The sequence below is a fragment of the Melitaea cinxia genome, chromosome 8 (assembly GCF_905220565.1).
Source record: "Melitaea cinxia chromosome 8, ilMelCinx1.1, whole genome shotgun sequence".
Classification (NCBI taxonomy): Eukaryota; Metazoa; Arthropoda; class Insecta; order Lepidoptera; family Nymphalidae; genus Melitaea; species Melitaea cinxia.
In genome coordinates, this window is record NC_059401.1 from 13,689,742 (window position 1) to 13,703,973 (window position 14,232).

Here is a 14,232-nt window from a genome sequence, read left to right on the forward strand (position 1 = left end):
TTAATATCGATTGTGAAATCGAACGTAAATCGATTGATTAATGGTGCGTAGTAAAATATCAGCTTTGAATTTTAGATCGCTGGGCTTAGTCACAGCCTCAAGACGAAATCGCCTCAACAAGGATGATACCAACGTCATCATCTCCAACATAGCGAATTTTTGCCCTGAAAAAAAAAATGTGTAGATACAAATTGATCATTTATAAGATTAAAGATTAATTATTTAAGATTTTACATCATAAATAAATAGAAATGATAACGGACCAATACAATTCCTGGGTCCAGCGCTGAACGGTATATAGGCGTACGCATGTCGCTTGGAACAGGCTTCAGGCAGGAATCTCTCAGGGATGAAGCGCTCTGGCTCTGGGTAGATATCCTCACGACGATGCAGATCGTATATAAGTATATGAATGTGGCTATTTTTAGGTATCGTATAATCACCTATAACACACGATTGATAAGTATTATTATCGTTGTAAATTATGAGTTAATGATATTGTATGGACGAAGCGTTGGCGCAACAGTCACAGCACTGGACTGTGGCTGTTACGCTGGCGGTTGCGGGTTCGATCCCCGCACATGACAAACATTTGTATTGGCCATGTAGATATTCGCCGTGGTCTGGGTTTTTGTGCAGTCCTTGTGGGTCTCCTCACTACTCCTCGGAGAGCACTTCAAGTCGTCGGTCCCGGTTGTTATCATAGCGTACACCTGATAGCGATCGTTACTGATAGTAGGGTATATATCAGCCAACCCACATTGGAGCAGTGTGGTGGATTGATCTCTGATCCTTCTCCTACACGGAGAAAGAGAACTTTATCCAGAAGTGCGATATTACAGGCTGAAGCGTTAAGCAGTACTTGAGGGGTAAAGATTTAATAAACTCTTACGCCTATGAAATTTGTTATTTATGGGATTATTTAGTTATTTTACATCAAGACATGAAAGTATCAAATAATTATTGTATATAAACATAAATGATTACACAAACCTATGGTCGTTTCTTCGGATATTTTTCTTACTATCATTGGCACGCTGGGATAAAGTCTCAAGGATTCCTTAATACAACATTCTAAGTATTTCATCTTCTTTAATTCTTCTGCCGTTGGTGGGTGTTGGGAGTCCCCAAATATAAGTCGTATTTCATCATATATTTTTTCCTAAGAATTATTCGTTTGCTATTCAAATTAAATAAAAACGCTTAAACTAAAACTACACATATAATTCTACTTATAATTTACTCATATTACTAAGTGAACCAATTTCATAGTTATATTCAACAAAAACTAAGAAACATGTAATTATATAATTATGTCAATATTAGTGCGATAATGAGAGAACAAAATGTTTATGAAAGCACCATGTTGTCTGTTATCAGCGGCAGTTTTAGCTTCTGATTATGTTGTTATGTCTACCGTACCTATAGAGTTTAAAATACTGCATCTTGTCGACAAAAATTGCTATGGTTTAAAATTCAATAAATTAAGATATATTACTTTTCAAAATAAAATATTTTTGCGATAAAGGTGGAAATTTGTAACTTACTTGAATTTTAGTTTCATTAGCGAGCGTCATTATTAAGAAAATTAATGCTTGTGCCGTTGTATCATGTCCCTAGAAAACATTATACATATTTACAATTCACAACTTAAGAACTAAATATATGTAGATAGTTTTGGTACAAATCATGTCCACGTGGTATTGTACCAAGAAAGCTGCCAGCATTTCTCCGTTAATGGCCAGTTTCAATACTCTATCTATCTCTAAATTTGCTTACTAGCGATAGATTTTTGACACAATTTATATGGAGTTAACGTCAAAATTCTATCTCTAGTAAGCAAATTTAGAGATAGATAGAGTATTGAAACTGGCCATAAATCGCATGCCTAGATGCACAAAAATGTACTAGAACTCTTGTCACCAGTGAAGGTATTAAGGCGAGGAGCTATCTCATATAAAAAATAGAATCTATAAAAATTAATAAGAAATAGAAATGAAAAAAAATCACATCCAGAAAAAGTTACACCTCTTCTGGGTTAATAATTATTATCTTTTGCTATTACTTTATTTTGGATTAATAGCTATTGTCATTTATTTTAAGGTATTTTAATTTTATTTAATTACACAATTTTCTTTAATCATCTCCATCAAAATTAAATTATTATTGATACTTGACTAAATTTGACATAACATGAACTTAATCGACTACAACACTTGATTGGGTCGATTTCATGAATCGAAGTAAATTGGCACTTCTTTCGTTTTTTAAAAACCTCGTTTTAATAGTATTGGATAGCCTGTAATGTTAACAATTACAGATTTATGTGCGGAATGTGTAAACTTATCCAAGGTTTTTTTCTTTAAAGTACCAAATATTCAAGACTGAGGTAACATTAAACAATGAGGAGATGAGTCGAATAAAAACCCTTCAATTGCTGACGACGCGTTAGTGCAACGGTCACGATAGTGGCACGAGACAGTTGATATGGGGGTCGGAGTTTTGATCCCCTCACAGGCAAACATTTGTATTGGCTATACACACGTTTGCTGTGGTTCTTGTGTATTGTATATGTTTCGGACCCCCTCATAGGACTAAATCCTATTGTAGTAATCCCGTTAAGTGCGAGGCATTTATTTATTATTGTTTTATTACTAGCTGACCCGGCGAACTTCGTATCGCCTAACAGTGACTTTTAAGTATTATCACAAATCTTTTGTATGGGAGTATAGAAAAGTGTTGTTTTTAGACTTTTTTAGGAAATTTAATTTTTTTTTTAGAATTTTTCTCTCCGTAAGAACCATCCTCGTACTTCAAGGAATATTTAAAAAAAAGAATTAGCGAAATCGGTCCAACCGTTCTCGAGTTTTGCGCTTAGCAACACATTCAGCGACTCATTTTTATATTATAGATTTATAAAATTTACGTCAAAACTAACAAAACAATAGTACCTCAAACATAAATGTATCGACTTCCTCTCTGATACCATTATTATCTATGTTACCAAGTTTTTCATTTTGTAGAAGCAAATCTAACATTGCCAATTTTCCTTTATAAATAAAATTTTCACCATTGCCAAATGTTTCAATATTTTGTTGCCTTAAAATTGATCTTTTTTCTTCAATTATTTTATTTGTAAATATATGCAAATCTTTGACTGCTTCATTTTGGATTTTCGCAACATTTGATAACTTGAAAAAGCACTCAAAATGTAGCCAAGCTCTGCAAATTCTTGCGACAACTGTATTTCCGAAAACTTCTATTTTTTTTGAATATATACTAGCTACTGATTCGATACTGTTATGCATCGATGTACCCATTGCGGTTTCTAGCAAATAAAAAAAATATCTGTACTACGTTAAGTTGATTTAGTTATTGCGGTTCAACGACATAATATTTGATACTCCTATTTTTCGTTTAAGTGTAGTATTCTTATTAATTGCAAAAATAGAATTATATATTAGACCTTACATTAGCTAGTTATTGTGTCGTATTTGATAATACCAACCACACATAATGCGAAGAGTCGTTGAATTTATCAAGGGCACTATGTCCGTTTGTTCTTCACCAACTCTTTCTTGGACTTCATTCAAAAACTTATCTGTCTGTTCAATAAACGTAACTGAATATCGTTTTAATATATTAAAATGAAATGCTGGAGTTAATAGTTTCCGCCGCTGTTGCCATTTTTGACCTTAAATCAATATACAAATTTAGTTATGGAATATGCAATGAATATGATTAATCTTCGATTACTAAATATTTTCAATTAATTGGTAAAATTTGTGCTACAAGGTGCACCTACAAATTAGGCAGCATTAAGTTTGAACTAAAGTATACCTCGGCTAGTAAGAAGACCTTCTCCGAGCCATGGTTTCAAGAAATTATATGGAACATCTTTGTCGGCAAATTTGACTGACGATAAAATTGTCTGAAAAATTATTTTTAAGCCTGTATTAAACAATATAAATGGATTAATCTTAAAAGATATATATCAACTATCTCTACGTATGATATGGAAATCGAAATAGAACCTTACAGGCTACTTTGAAGTTAATTATGTTCACAAAATTACTACTATTTGCAAATAATTTCAGATGTATGTTAAATTTCTACTGACAAGTGAATGTATATACCTGTATATTATTATTTTGGTTTCAAGTAATACTAATGTTTGACTATACGATTGATTTAAATCTATATTAATTACTTGCCTTCCTCCACGACTTCTTGTTTTTATTTTAGTTTTTCAACGTGTAGGATTAACTTTTAAGTCGTATCTATACAAAATAAATAAAATTGGAGTGTCTGTTTGTCATATTAAAATAACCGCTTTATTACTAAATGCATATGGATGTATATACGGCACATATACCAAAATAACATTTTTTACAATTTTGTCTGTCTGTCTATCTGTCTGTTTGTTCTAGCTAATCTATGAAATGGCTGGACCGATTTTGATAGGAATTTCACTGGCAGATAGCTGGTGTAGTAAGTAAACTGAAAAAAAAACTAAAAAAAGTAGCATAAGTAAGGGGTTACTTATGCTACTATTTTTAGAAATTTACTTATTTTAATCACTGAATACTGAACGATAACTTTTTCGTTAAATTCCACGCGGATAAAGTCGCGGGCATAGCTAGTTTCAAAAATAAACAATTTGGATCAACTTTACGCATACTAATTTCTTTAATATTGTTCCACTTTATATTATCATTTCTAGTATCTTTTTTTCCACTTGTGATCATCCAATAAAGCTTTAAAATTAAAAAGGTCGTCATGAGTCATTTCCACTATACTGACAATTATTGCGTGATGCTATGATTTTTTATTTTTTATTCTTAAGTTTTATTAATTATTGTTTTCATTAAATATGCTTACGAATATTTTATTTTATTAATAACTCTGTAAAAATAGAATTAATATGTAGATTGTTAGAAAAGTATTATTTGCATACGTGTAATAATTATCAGAATTTTTCAAAAAAGAAAATAAAGTTTAAATTCGATTATAGTAATTTATATTTTGTCCGAAAACTGAATACAATGTGAAGTTCTAACAGTTAACTGTAAATGTTTCCACTACAAAAAAAATTTTCAACAAATATTTTAAAGTCCCAGGTCCTAAGTTATCGAAATTAGAAATAAATTATAAAATAAATACATATTAATAATTTATATGACAAAATAAAGTTTGCTGGGACAGTTAGTCTTTATTTTTTTTCATAGCACTGAACTCAAGCGACTCGTGTTTTTTTTTTTTATATTACTCTACAAGGATACATTACCTCAATGTTATCAGGATCAAGGAAACCAACAGTTCGGCTATTAATGGCGTGGATCTGATTTGTATCTCCATAATTCTTGTGCAGTGAATGCAAATACAAAAATAATTTATCTGAAAGAAAATTAAAGACTTTTTAATTTCTTTTTTTAAGACTCAGGGTTTCGTATAGTGAAAAGTTTTTGGTTAACATTATTGTTAAGATCAACTAAGTTCCGTGATCTCGGTTTTATATGTAAACGTTGATTGTTATTAATTAAAACACGTCATTTCTTCAACAGCCCCAGTTGCAACCAACTACAGATAGTCTACTATTATATATTATGTATTTTATATTTCTTGGCGTAGTAACCGAAATATTTAGTACTAGCTTAAAGAGCTTGCGGGATCTGAGGATTCGTATTTTGGAGGCGCAGTATTACGGGATAGCAATCCCTAATTAAAACTACACTATCTAACTCCTTATTAAGGTTTATGATTCGATTATTATATTTAATGCAAAGCTTATAATGATAAATAGACGCTATGGGATAAAAGCCGAATAGTTGCTTCGGACGGATACATACTTCAGTTACGAATTCACATCAGAGAGCAGGCATTGGTGTCCGCATAAGCCATTTAGTATTATGTTCTTATTATATAACTTTGAAGGGATTTGAAATTATTTTGGTAAGTAATCTATTTAAAAATGGGCTATTATGGAAAATCAATGGTTCTATGTTTTGATATACACGTTGAATATAAAAATACGAAGTACACATCTTTAATAAGAGAGATTTTTTAAAAGTGGTGCAATATCCGGCTTTTACCCTACACTTAAGTTTCGGCAATTTATGCTTCAAACCCTCTGGGAAAGAATTTCAGCACGATCAACTTTAACTAATATATTAAAAAAAAGAACAATCTGAATTAAAATGGCTTAATTTTATTTTAAAAAGATAATTAAAACTTACCAAGAGGTACAAGAAGGTTTAAGGAATTTCCGATAATAGGCCAACTCCTTGCACCTGGTATTTTGCGTATAAGTCTACAAGTTCGATTGCAATAGTCGTATAGAAGAACTAAAATGAGTCCGATTGATAAAAAAGTAAATACAGATGACAAGAACATGTTGTTTACTTTACGACGATGAAAATAATGAGTTATTGAAACTAATATGCAGAGGCAACATCCTATATAGTTGAGACGCAACAGATTTTATCAAAAATAAATATTAATAATATAAAAACGTTGACTTTACGAGTATTAAATAGCATGTAAACATTTATCTTAAATTAGGTGTTGCCCGCGGATTCACTCGCGAAGAAACTGATTATATTTACTAACAGATGCTAAAGTTTGTGGCACACAAATCGAAAGGTTTATATAAAAACTTTTTTTGACTATGCACCTACTTCATTTCAAGCCTTTAGCACAAAATATGAAGACCTTTCATACAAACTTGATCGAGCCCTAAGACCACTTTAACCTGGTCCTATCACAAAGCCCATTCTTAGCAAAGGTTTACTAATTGTACACTATCTATGAATAAATAAATAAATATAAATATATAAATATTTACACAATACACACACGGTCGTCTGTTCCTAAAGTAAGCAACTTAATGCTTGTGTTATAGGTTACAGCCGACTGGTATAGTTCGCGTCATGTAAAAAGAACGCTGGCCTTGAAGCTGCGCAGAAGCGATTTATCGGTCTATTTGGTGGTACGGGGTAGGGGGACGGGAGTGTTTATCACTGTCGCATGCCTGCCGGTGTGCTATTGGTTGACAGCGGTTAACAGTTCGACGTCGACTCAAATTATTATCGCGCACAAAAGTTTTAAATTACAAAATTCTCCATTTACTATTTATTTCACTAAAAAACAATTATCAATTTATCATTTTAAACACATAAAAACTATTAAGATACGAATATCGAGAGTACAGATAATTATTATTTTTGAATACGACATTTCAATAACTAAAAAATTTGTTATTGCTTTTGTTTAAAAAAAAATTGTGATTTTGTAAAGTGATAATTATTATACTTATTTAGTCCGAATTATTCGCACTTGTATTTCTAATATTTTTTAATGTACCTACCAATAACCATTATACGAAGCCGCGAGTGAAAGCCTAATTAAAAAATAAAACAGTAGTACTTGTGCGCGAGTATACCCATGCGCAAACGCACCCCCTCCAGTTTCTTTCAGCGTTCTTTTTACATGACGCGAACTATATATAGATACATATTTTTTTTTCGATAAACATACTTATAAATAATACATATATAAATATAAATAAATATTTATATTACACCCAGACTCGGGGTGGGAATCGAACCCACAACCCTCGGAGCAGAAAGCAGGGTCACTACAAACTGCGCCAACGGGCTAGTCGAAAGTGACGTGAAAGAATGTGACGTATGTGTAGTCGTGATAAAAGCAAAGTGTGAAAAATTATATCCGCTTATTCTCAATTTCTTGCTGAAATCATGTCGGCTGTTGACAGTAGAAATTTGCCGAATCGATGGTTTGCCTGGCAGCACACATACACTCAACATCACCTTATTGCGTGTAATCCCGGGTTTACCGATAGCCCGTTCAGCTTGACCGATCTTTGACCATGATCTCTTTCGCAAATTCTTATCGTAGGTCACCCACTTTTCTTCACCAGTGATTAATCTTATATATATAATATTTTTCTTATACTACTTTTATTAAAGGTTGCCTGGAAGAGATCACTTTAAGCGATAAGGCCGCCTTTGCATACATTATTTGTTTTTGTATCAAATCGTTCTAAAACGTATCTTCTTTTTTGTGTGTGCAATAAAGTTTAATAAATACATAAATAAATAATCTCTTTAAAAATGGTTCAATATCATTAGGTCTTAAAAGAGAAACGCAAATAAGTACACGACCATTAAGTTTCTTTTAATTAATATATATTCGATAATCAGTATGGATTCCTAAAGGGTAAATCTACTGAAGACGCTACCTTCAAGCTCACTGAGACTCTTGTCAAGCACCTGGATAATAGGAATAAAGTTGTGAGTCTCTATAGATTTATCAAAGGCGTTCGATACTGTGTCTCTACCATTGCTCTTAGAAAGGTTGGAATCAAGTGGGATACGTGGAATCGCATTGAATGTTTTTCGTGATTCTATCTTTCAAATCGTACCTAATGTGTCAAAATAGGAAATTGCATCAGTGGTGACACTAAGCTAGTATATTGTCAACAATATTATATCCGGTTATCATGTAATTAGCTAATAAAACTCGTACTTGGTTGCAAATGTAGTTTAAAATATAATAATGTTTTATAATAGTAAAATAACATAGATGTAAGCTAATTTTCCTTTTAATTATTGAACACGCAGGCAAGGCGCCATCCCCACCCTTTGTAAATAAAATTGAGATGTCGCCATTGCCTCGCCAGTTCGTTTCGGACGTTCGAGCAGTGAAGACTTAAAAAGTGTAAGTGATTACTATTTACTGTTAATATATTATTATTTTATTGCTATGCATAATGTTTTTCTATGTAATGGAATATAATTGTGTTTTTCTTGATAAAATTGTATACGACCTGACTAGTTATTTATTTATAAACAAAGGCAATCCATAAACTAACAGATTTAACTTAAATATTATTGCATTCTATTTACAAATAATACATAAATAAATAGATTATAATCACTAAAGTCTTTTATTTTCACAATATGGAGTCCCACAAGCCAGTGTTGGCCCGACATTGTTTTTCGTATACATCAACAGCTTGTATGCTCTTCGACTGGCTAATTGCGAAATAATTACTTACGCAGATAATACAGCGCCTATTCTACATGCCAGAAACTGGGCAGAGGTACACAGTTACAAAAAACGAATTGAAACAAATTATAAAATATCTAGATAATAACCTACTGACACTTAATCTGAATAAGACCACATATATAACCTTTTCACTACGGGCAAATACCCAAACCTCAAGCGATTTTTGTAATATACTCACAAGTATATAGATAAACATCTCAATTGGTTCCTACTTGTTCAGGCATTAACAGCACGTGTGAGAAAATTGATTCCTATCTTCTATGTATAAACTTAGGATGTCTGTAGACCGTGACACACTAATAAATATTTATTATGCACTTGTTCAGTCGTTAGTCGTCACTAATATTACTACGCTACGACTACTGGAGCGTACGCAGCGTGTGACTCTCAAAGTTTTGTCTAAAAAACCGCGAAGATATTCCACAGCACTCCTACATCGTGAATATTCTGTTCTCACTGTCAGACAGATGTTCATCATGCAGTCAATACTTTGTAAGTACAAAGGTTTAATATACAATCCCTCTCAAAACCGCAAATAAGTAGGGCGTGTACAATACCGCCAGATAATATATATATATATATATATATATATATATATATATATATATATATATATATATATATATATACTCCTCCCGGCCGATTACGGCCACGGCGACTGCATTCAACTCCGTTTTTGTCTTTGGTGTGCTCGCGCGTGGCTTATGTAGCCAATTTTTTGTGTAAAAGTCCTCGCACACTGCGGGCACGCTAGCACACCGTTAACATAATTATAGCTGGTGGTCGAACCTTTAGTTCATCTCGCTTGGCGTCCAGCTCATAGTGCCGCCTATCCTCAAAGTTCTGGACGCTAGCTTTAACTAGCGCCCTCCACTCTGGCCGTCCGGGTGCCTGCTGCTCCCATTGCAGCGGGTCGATGCTGCAATTTTTCATGTGTCGCTTGAGCACATTTTTGTACCTAAGGAGTTGACCGCCATGCTTACGCTTGCCTTCCTCAAGTTCCGAGTAGAAGATGCGCTTAGCGACTCTTTGCTCCGCCATACGCGACACGTGTCCGCACCACCGAAGCTGACGCCGCATAAGATAAGCCTCAATGCCATCCACATTGGCTCTTCGCAGCACTTCGGTGTTCTGTACACGATCAGACCATCGAATATTGAGTATTTTACGTAGACAATTGAGGTGGAATCGGTCGAGCGTTTGTATATGACGGCGGTACACGGTCCATGTTTCGGCAGAGTAAAGGATATTGGGCAGCACAACAGCCATGTAGACGGAGATCTTAGTCGCCAGCCTCAGATCATGGGAGCTGAAGACTTTCGCATCCAACTTGCCGAATGATACAGCAGCAGCGCCGATTCTGCTGTTGATTTCCGCATCTAGGTCACATTTAGATGAAATTGTGCTCCCCAGATAACGGAACTTGTCGACCTGCTTCAGCTCCTCCCCACCGAGTTTTATAACCAGTGTCTCGTGACCTTGTATGTCTAAAGACATTATTTCCGTCTTTTTGACACTGATTTTTAAGCCGAATTTTCGGCACGACTCGTCGAAAACGGACATCAACAGCTGCAGGCCGTCTGGAGACTCTGCAACAAAGCATAGGTCATCGGCGTACATCATTACCAGATAATACACCTCTTGCAAAACAGCAATTTTATATCATTGGTGCCCAACTCTATAGTTTCGGCTTTCACGAGGTTCTCGTCATGCGGGATGGTGATGTCTACCAAAAATACCCCGTGCCCTGTCCATCACCACGATATCAGACTCGTTGTATTATTATTATCATTCCTAACTTTAAAAAGCCTAGACTAATTTTGTGCTACTCTTAATGACACTGTATTAAGTCCATAAACTTGACCTAAGATACATGTTTCCCTTTTTTAAAGTAAGACTTTAGTGTACCCAATTTCTTTGTTTGATTTACCCATTTTTACCATCGGCGGACAAAAAAACAAATGAAAAGTGGTGGAAAACAATTTCACTTTCTAATTTCATTTTTAAAATGTTACTTTTTTATGGCGTCAAAGCCACCTAATTATAAAAAATACAGCCAAAATAATTTTGTTGTAAATTTTTAGTAGAATATGAAATTAGAAAATACGATAAAAAAAAATCCACGAGCTATTATATTAATATAAAACACAAGAAAATTGAAAAAAAAAATCTTCTATTATTTGTCGCTTGGCACGATATTCCTAAAGATACTATGATACTATGGTACGCAAAATTTTTGTTAGATAAGAATCTGTTTGTATTTTCTATATGAGATAACAAAACTGTCAAGGTAACTAAATGTTTCAAGTTACCAAATGACATTACTAACTCGGATTTTAATATTTTTAGACGTTGATCGTTATTGCAGTGGATATAATAATAATAAAAAAAATAGGTAAAAAAACTTTTTAAGTTAAACGGGTTTATGTTAAACATACATTGCAATGTTTAAGATAAATGTACTAAAAACCAAAAAATAATAAAATAGATACAGTCGTGGGAATTATAAACATATGCATAGACTAGACTAAAATAAAACCGTGGGGCACGTCAATTGTCTACAATCGTTGATTAAAATGTTTGTTTTGTAATGTTACACTATAATTAGGCAGTTGTTCAACCGACAACGATGTACGTGTGATAAGTAGGGCTAGAATGTGGAAACAAGCTAGCAAACTCGATTATAAGCGAGTTTTAGGGTTTCATAGTGGTGAGCGAGTAGTACTTTTATCATATGTTTTGTCGATTAAAGACAAACTACGAGCAGTGAAACGATTCCTCGCCAGCCAGCAGTGTGAATGTCCAACGATAAACTAGTTGAAACATCTCTTTTATTTACATGGAGTGTATAACTATTGGAATTTCCATGAGCAAGAAAATAGTAAGTAATTTCCTCACCGTCTGCGGGCCAACTGCCTATTTTAACGACGAATTAAACGATTCTTCTATCGCACATTAAGTCGATAATTTGTAGACAATTGACGTGCCCCACGGTTTTATTTTAGTCTAGTCTATGCATATGTTTATAATTCCCACGACTGTATCTATTTTATTATTTTTTGGTTTTAGTACATTTATCTTAAACATTGCAATGTATGTTTAACATAAAACCGTTTAACTTAAAAAGTTTTTTTACCTATTTTTATTTTCTAGTTTTTAGTTTTTATTTCGCATTCTGTTTAATTCATTTAGTGCTTCATTATTGCAAGGCCCATCTTAAATATTGAGGTTGTATAGTCCACTGTATTCTTCTTGTCAAGCCCTTTTATTTGATACCCATATTGGTGGGATTGATAAAAAATTGTTATCAGACATTTGGTAGCGGCGGCCAGCTTAGATTTCAATTTTGCATAGTAAATTGTATTCTACTTGTTGAGACCTTTCATTTGATACCCATGTTGATGGGATTGATAAAACCTAAGTTATCCGCCATTTTGTAGAGGCCGCCATCTTGGATTTTAATTTTATATAGTACATTGATTATAGTGGTTGAGCACTTTCATTTGATACCCATATTGATAGGATCGATAAAACCTACGTTCTCCGCCATTTTGTAGCGGCGGCCATCTTGAATTTATAATGATAATGAATAAACATAATTGTATTGTCACCAAAATCCAAAGTGTATACAAAATTTCAGATTAATCGGTTGACAGGAAGAGGGTGAAATTTGAATTACTAAATTTGACCCAAGAATAATAAATAAAAAATAAAACAAACGGGGTGAGCTAAATAAAACCGTTTAAAAACCTGGCAGGTGTCAATTGAAATGACGCTTTTTTATCCTGTCATTTAATTTATTATTTTAAAATATGTTTAAATATGAAAATACAATTAAAATATCACAAAAATGACATATAAGAAGAAGATAAAATGAATAAAGCCAGAGGTCGACGCGCACAAAAAAGACCAAAGGTTCCATCGAGCTCCGAAACACAGTCGTCAACGACAGACGACGAATATAAAATACCACCGTCTACCGCGGAATCGGATGCTGACGATGCTGACTCATCTACGAGACCATCTAACCAGTTTGCTTGGAGGTTCAGAGACAACGCGCTCCCACAAGAAATCCCGCTGCCGGTGGTGCTGTGCGCCGCATAAGATGGATGCGCAAAAAATGAATGAGAGTTTTATACGAGCGTACTATGAGGCGGCAGGTGGGGGAATTAACCTCACTGCGAATCGTTCAACGATGTTGTCTCTGTTTCAAGCGCTTGAAACAACTGTCAACGTAACCGCACAACGACTATCGGATCAAGTACGAGCCATTCAGCGTTGTCACCTCCTGGATGAATCAGTACTTGAGCGGTTGCGTACAAATTTACCACAACTTAATACTGTTAGTCACATTCGTGTTATACAAACATCACAAAAAGAGCAAAGAGAGGTAATAAATTTTAATTTAAATCATATATCTCTTAACAGTGTTGATTTATCGGTAAACGAACAGGATAATGAGCCTATGAGAAGAGCTTTGGAGGATGCTATCTTGAAATATAGATCCTTGTCACCAAATATTAGGCCACAGCTACCTCGTTTGCCTATTTACAGACGTAATTTGGCTTTAGTAGGTGTTATGGATAAAATTTTACAACAATATTTAGACGGTACTCAAAATTTATCCGATACTCACTCACTTCTGTACTGTGGAGCTGCAGCTGTTTGTAGTGTAGCTAATGTGAAGTTTACATAAAATAAAATTACTTTACCATCCCACACGGCTCCAGCTCGACAGGCCAGAATTGAAAAACAAATAAATTTAACCAGAACACTAATAGCCAAATTAACATGTTTCAGGGCAGGTAACAGGCGTCCAAAAATCATGCGGTTTGTACATCAGGCTTTTGCGGGTACAAATATAAGATCCAATGAGTACATAACAGTCTCAGATCGCATAGATTTTCTGAAGCAAAAACTCTGTGCATGGGCAAAACGCATTAAGAGGTATAAAAAACGCATCAGCAGAATCACTTTAGCGAAAACTTTATATACATTTGAGATGAGAGAAATGGGCCTATAATTTTCTATTTCGTCTTTTGGGCCTTTTTGTGTATGAGTATTATGTGTGATTCTACCCATTGTCTATGAACGCAGCCGGTATATAGAGACTCATTGAACTCTTTTATTAATATTGGG

The 14,232-nt window shown here is 34.0% G+C and overlaps 1 protein-coding gene across 1 annotated transcript; it reads right to left on the reverse strand.

Annotated features, from left to right (window-relative positions):
- On the reverse strand, positions 1-6,393 carry LOC123656049 (cytochrome P450 4C1-like). Its single transcript, XM_045591771.1, has 10 exons — positions 6,237-6,393; positions 6,093-6,130; positions 5,288-5,398; positions 3,841-3,931; positions 3,509-3,694; positions 2,952-3,328; positions 1,548-1,616; positions 994-1,162; positions 264-443; positions 1-164 (listed from the first exon to the last, which is right to left on the reverse strand). Exons 1-10 carry the CDS (start codon positions 6,391-6,393, stop codon positions 1-3), a joined length of 1,542 nt encoding a protein of 513 aa, XP_045447727.1.
- Positions 6,394-14,232: the final 7,839 nt, after the last annotated feature.

What these genes read in the sequence shown, in the direction of transcription:
- LOC123656049 (XM_045591771.1), bottom strand. Translation starts at nt 6,393, where the DNA reads ATGTTCTTGTCATCTGTATTTACTTTTTTATCAATCGGACTCATTTTA. An exon ending in TCGATACATTTATGTTTGAG is followed by an intron (nt 1,617 to 2,951) that starts GTACTATTGTTT and finishes AATGTTTTCTAG; the next exon opens with GGACATGATACAACGGCACA. An exon ending in CTAATGAAACTAAAATTCAA is followed by an intron (nt 1,163 to 1,547) that starts GTAAGTTACAAA and finishes AATAATTCTTAG; the next exon opens with GAAAAAATATATGATGAAAT.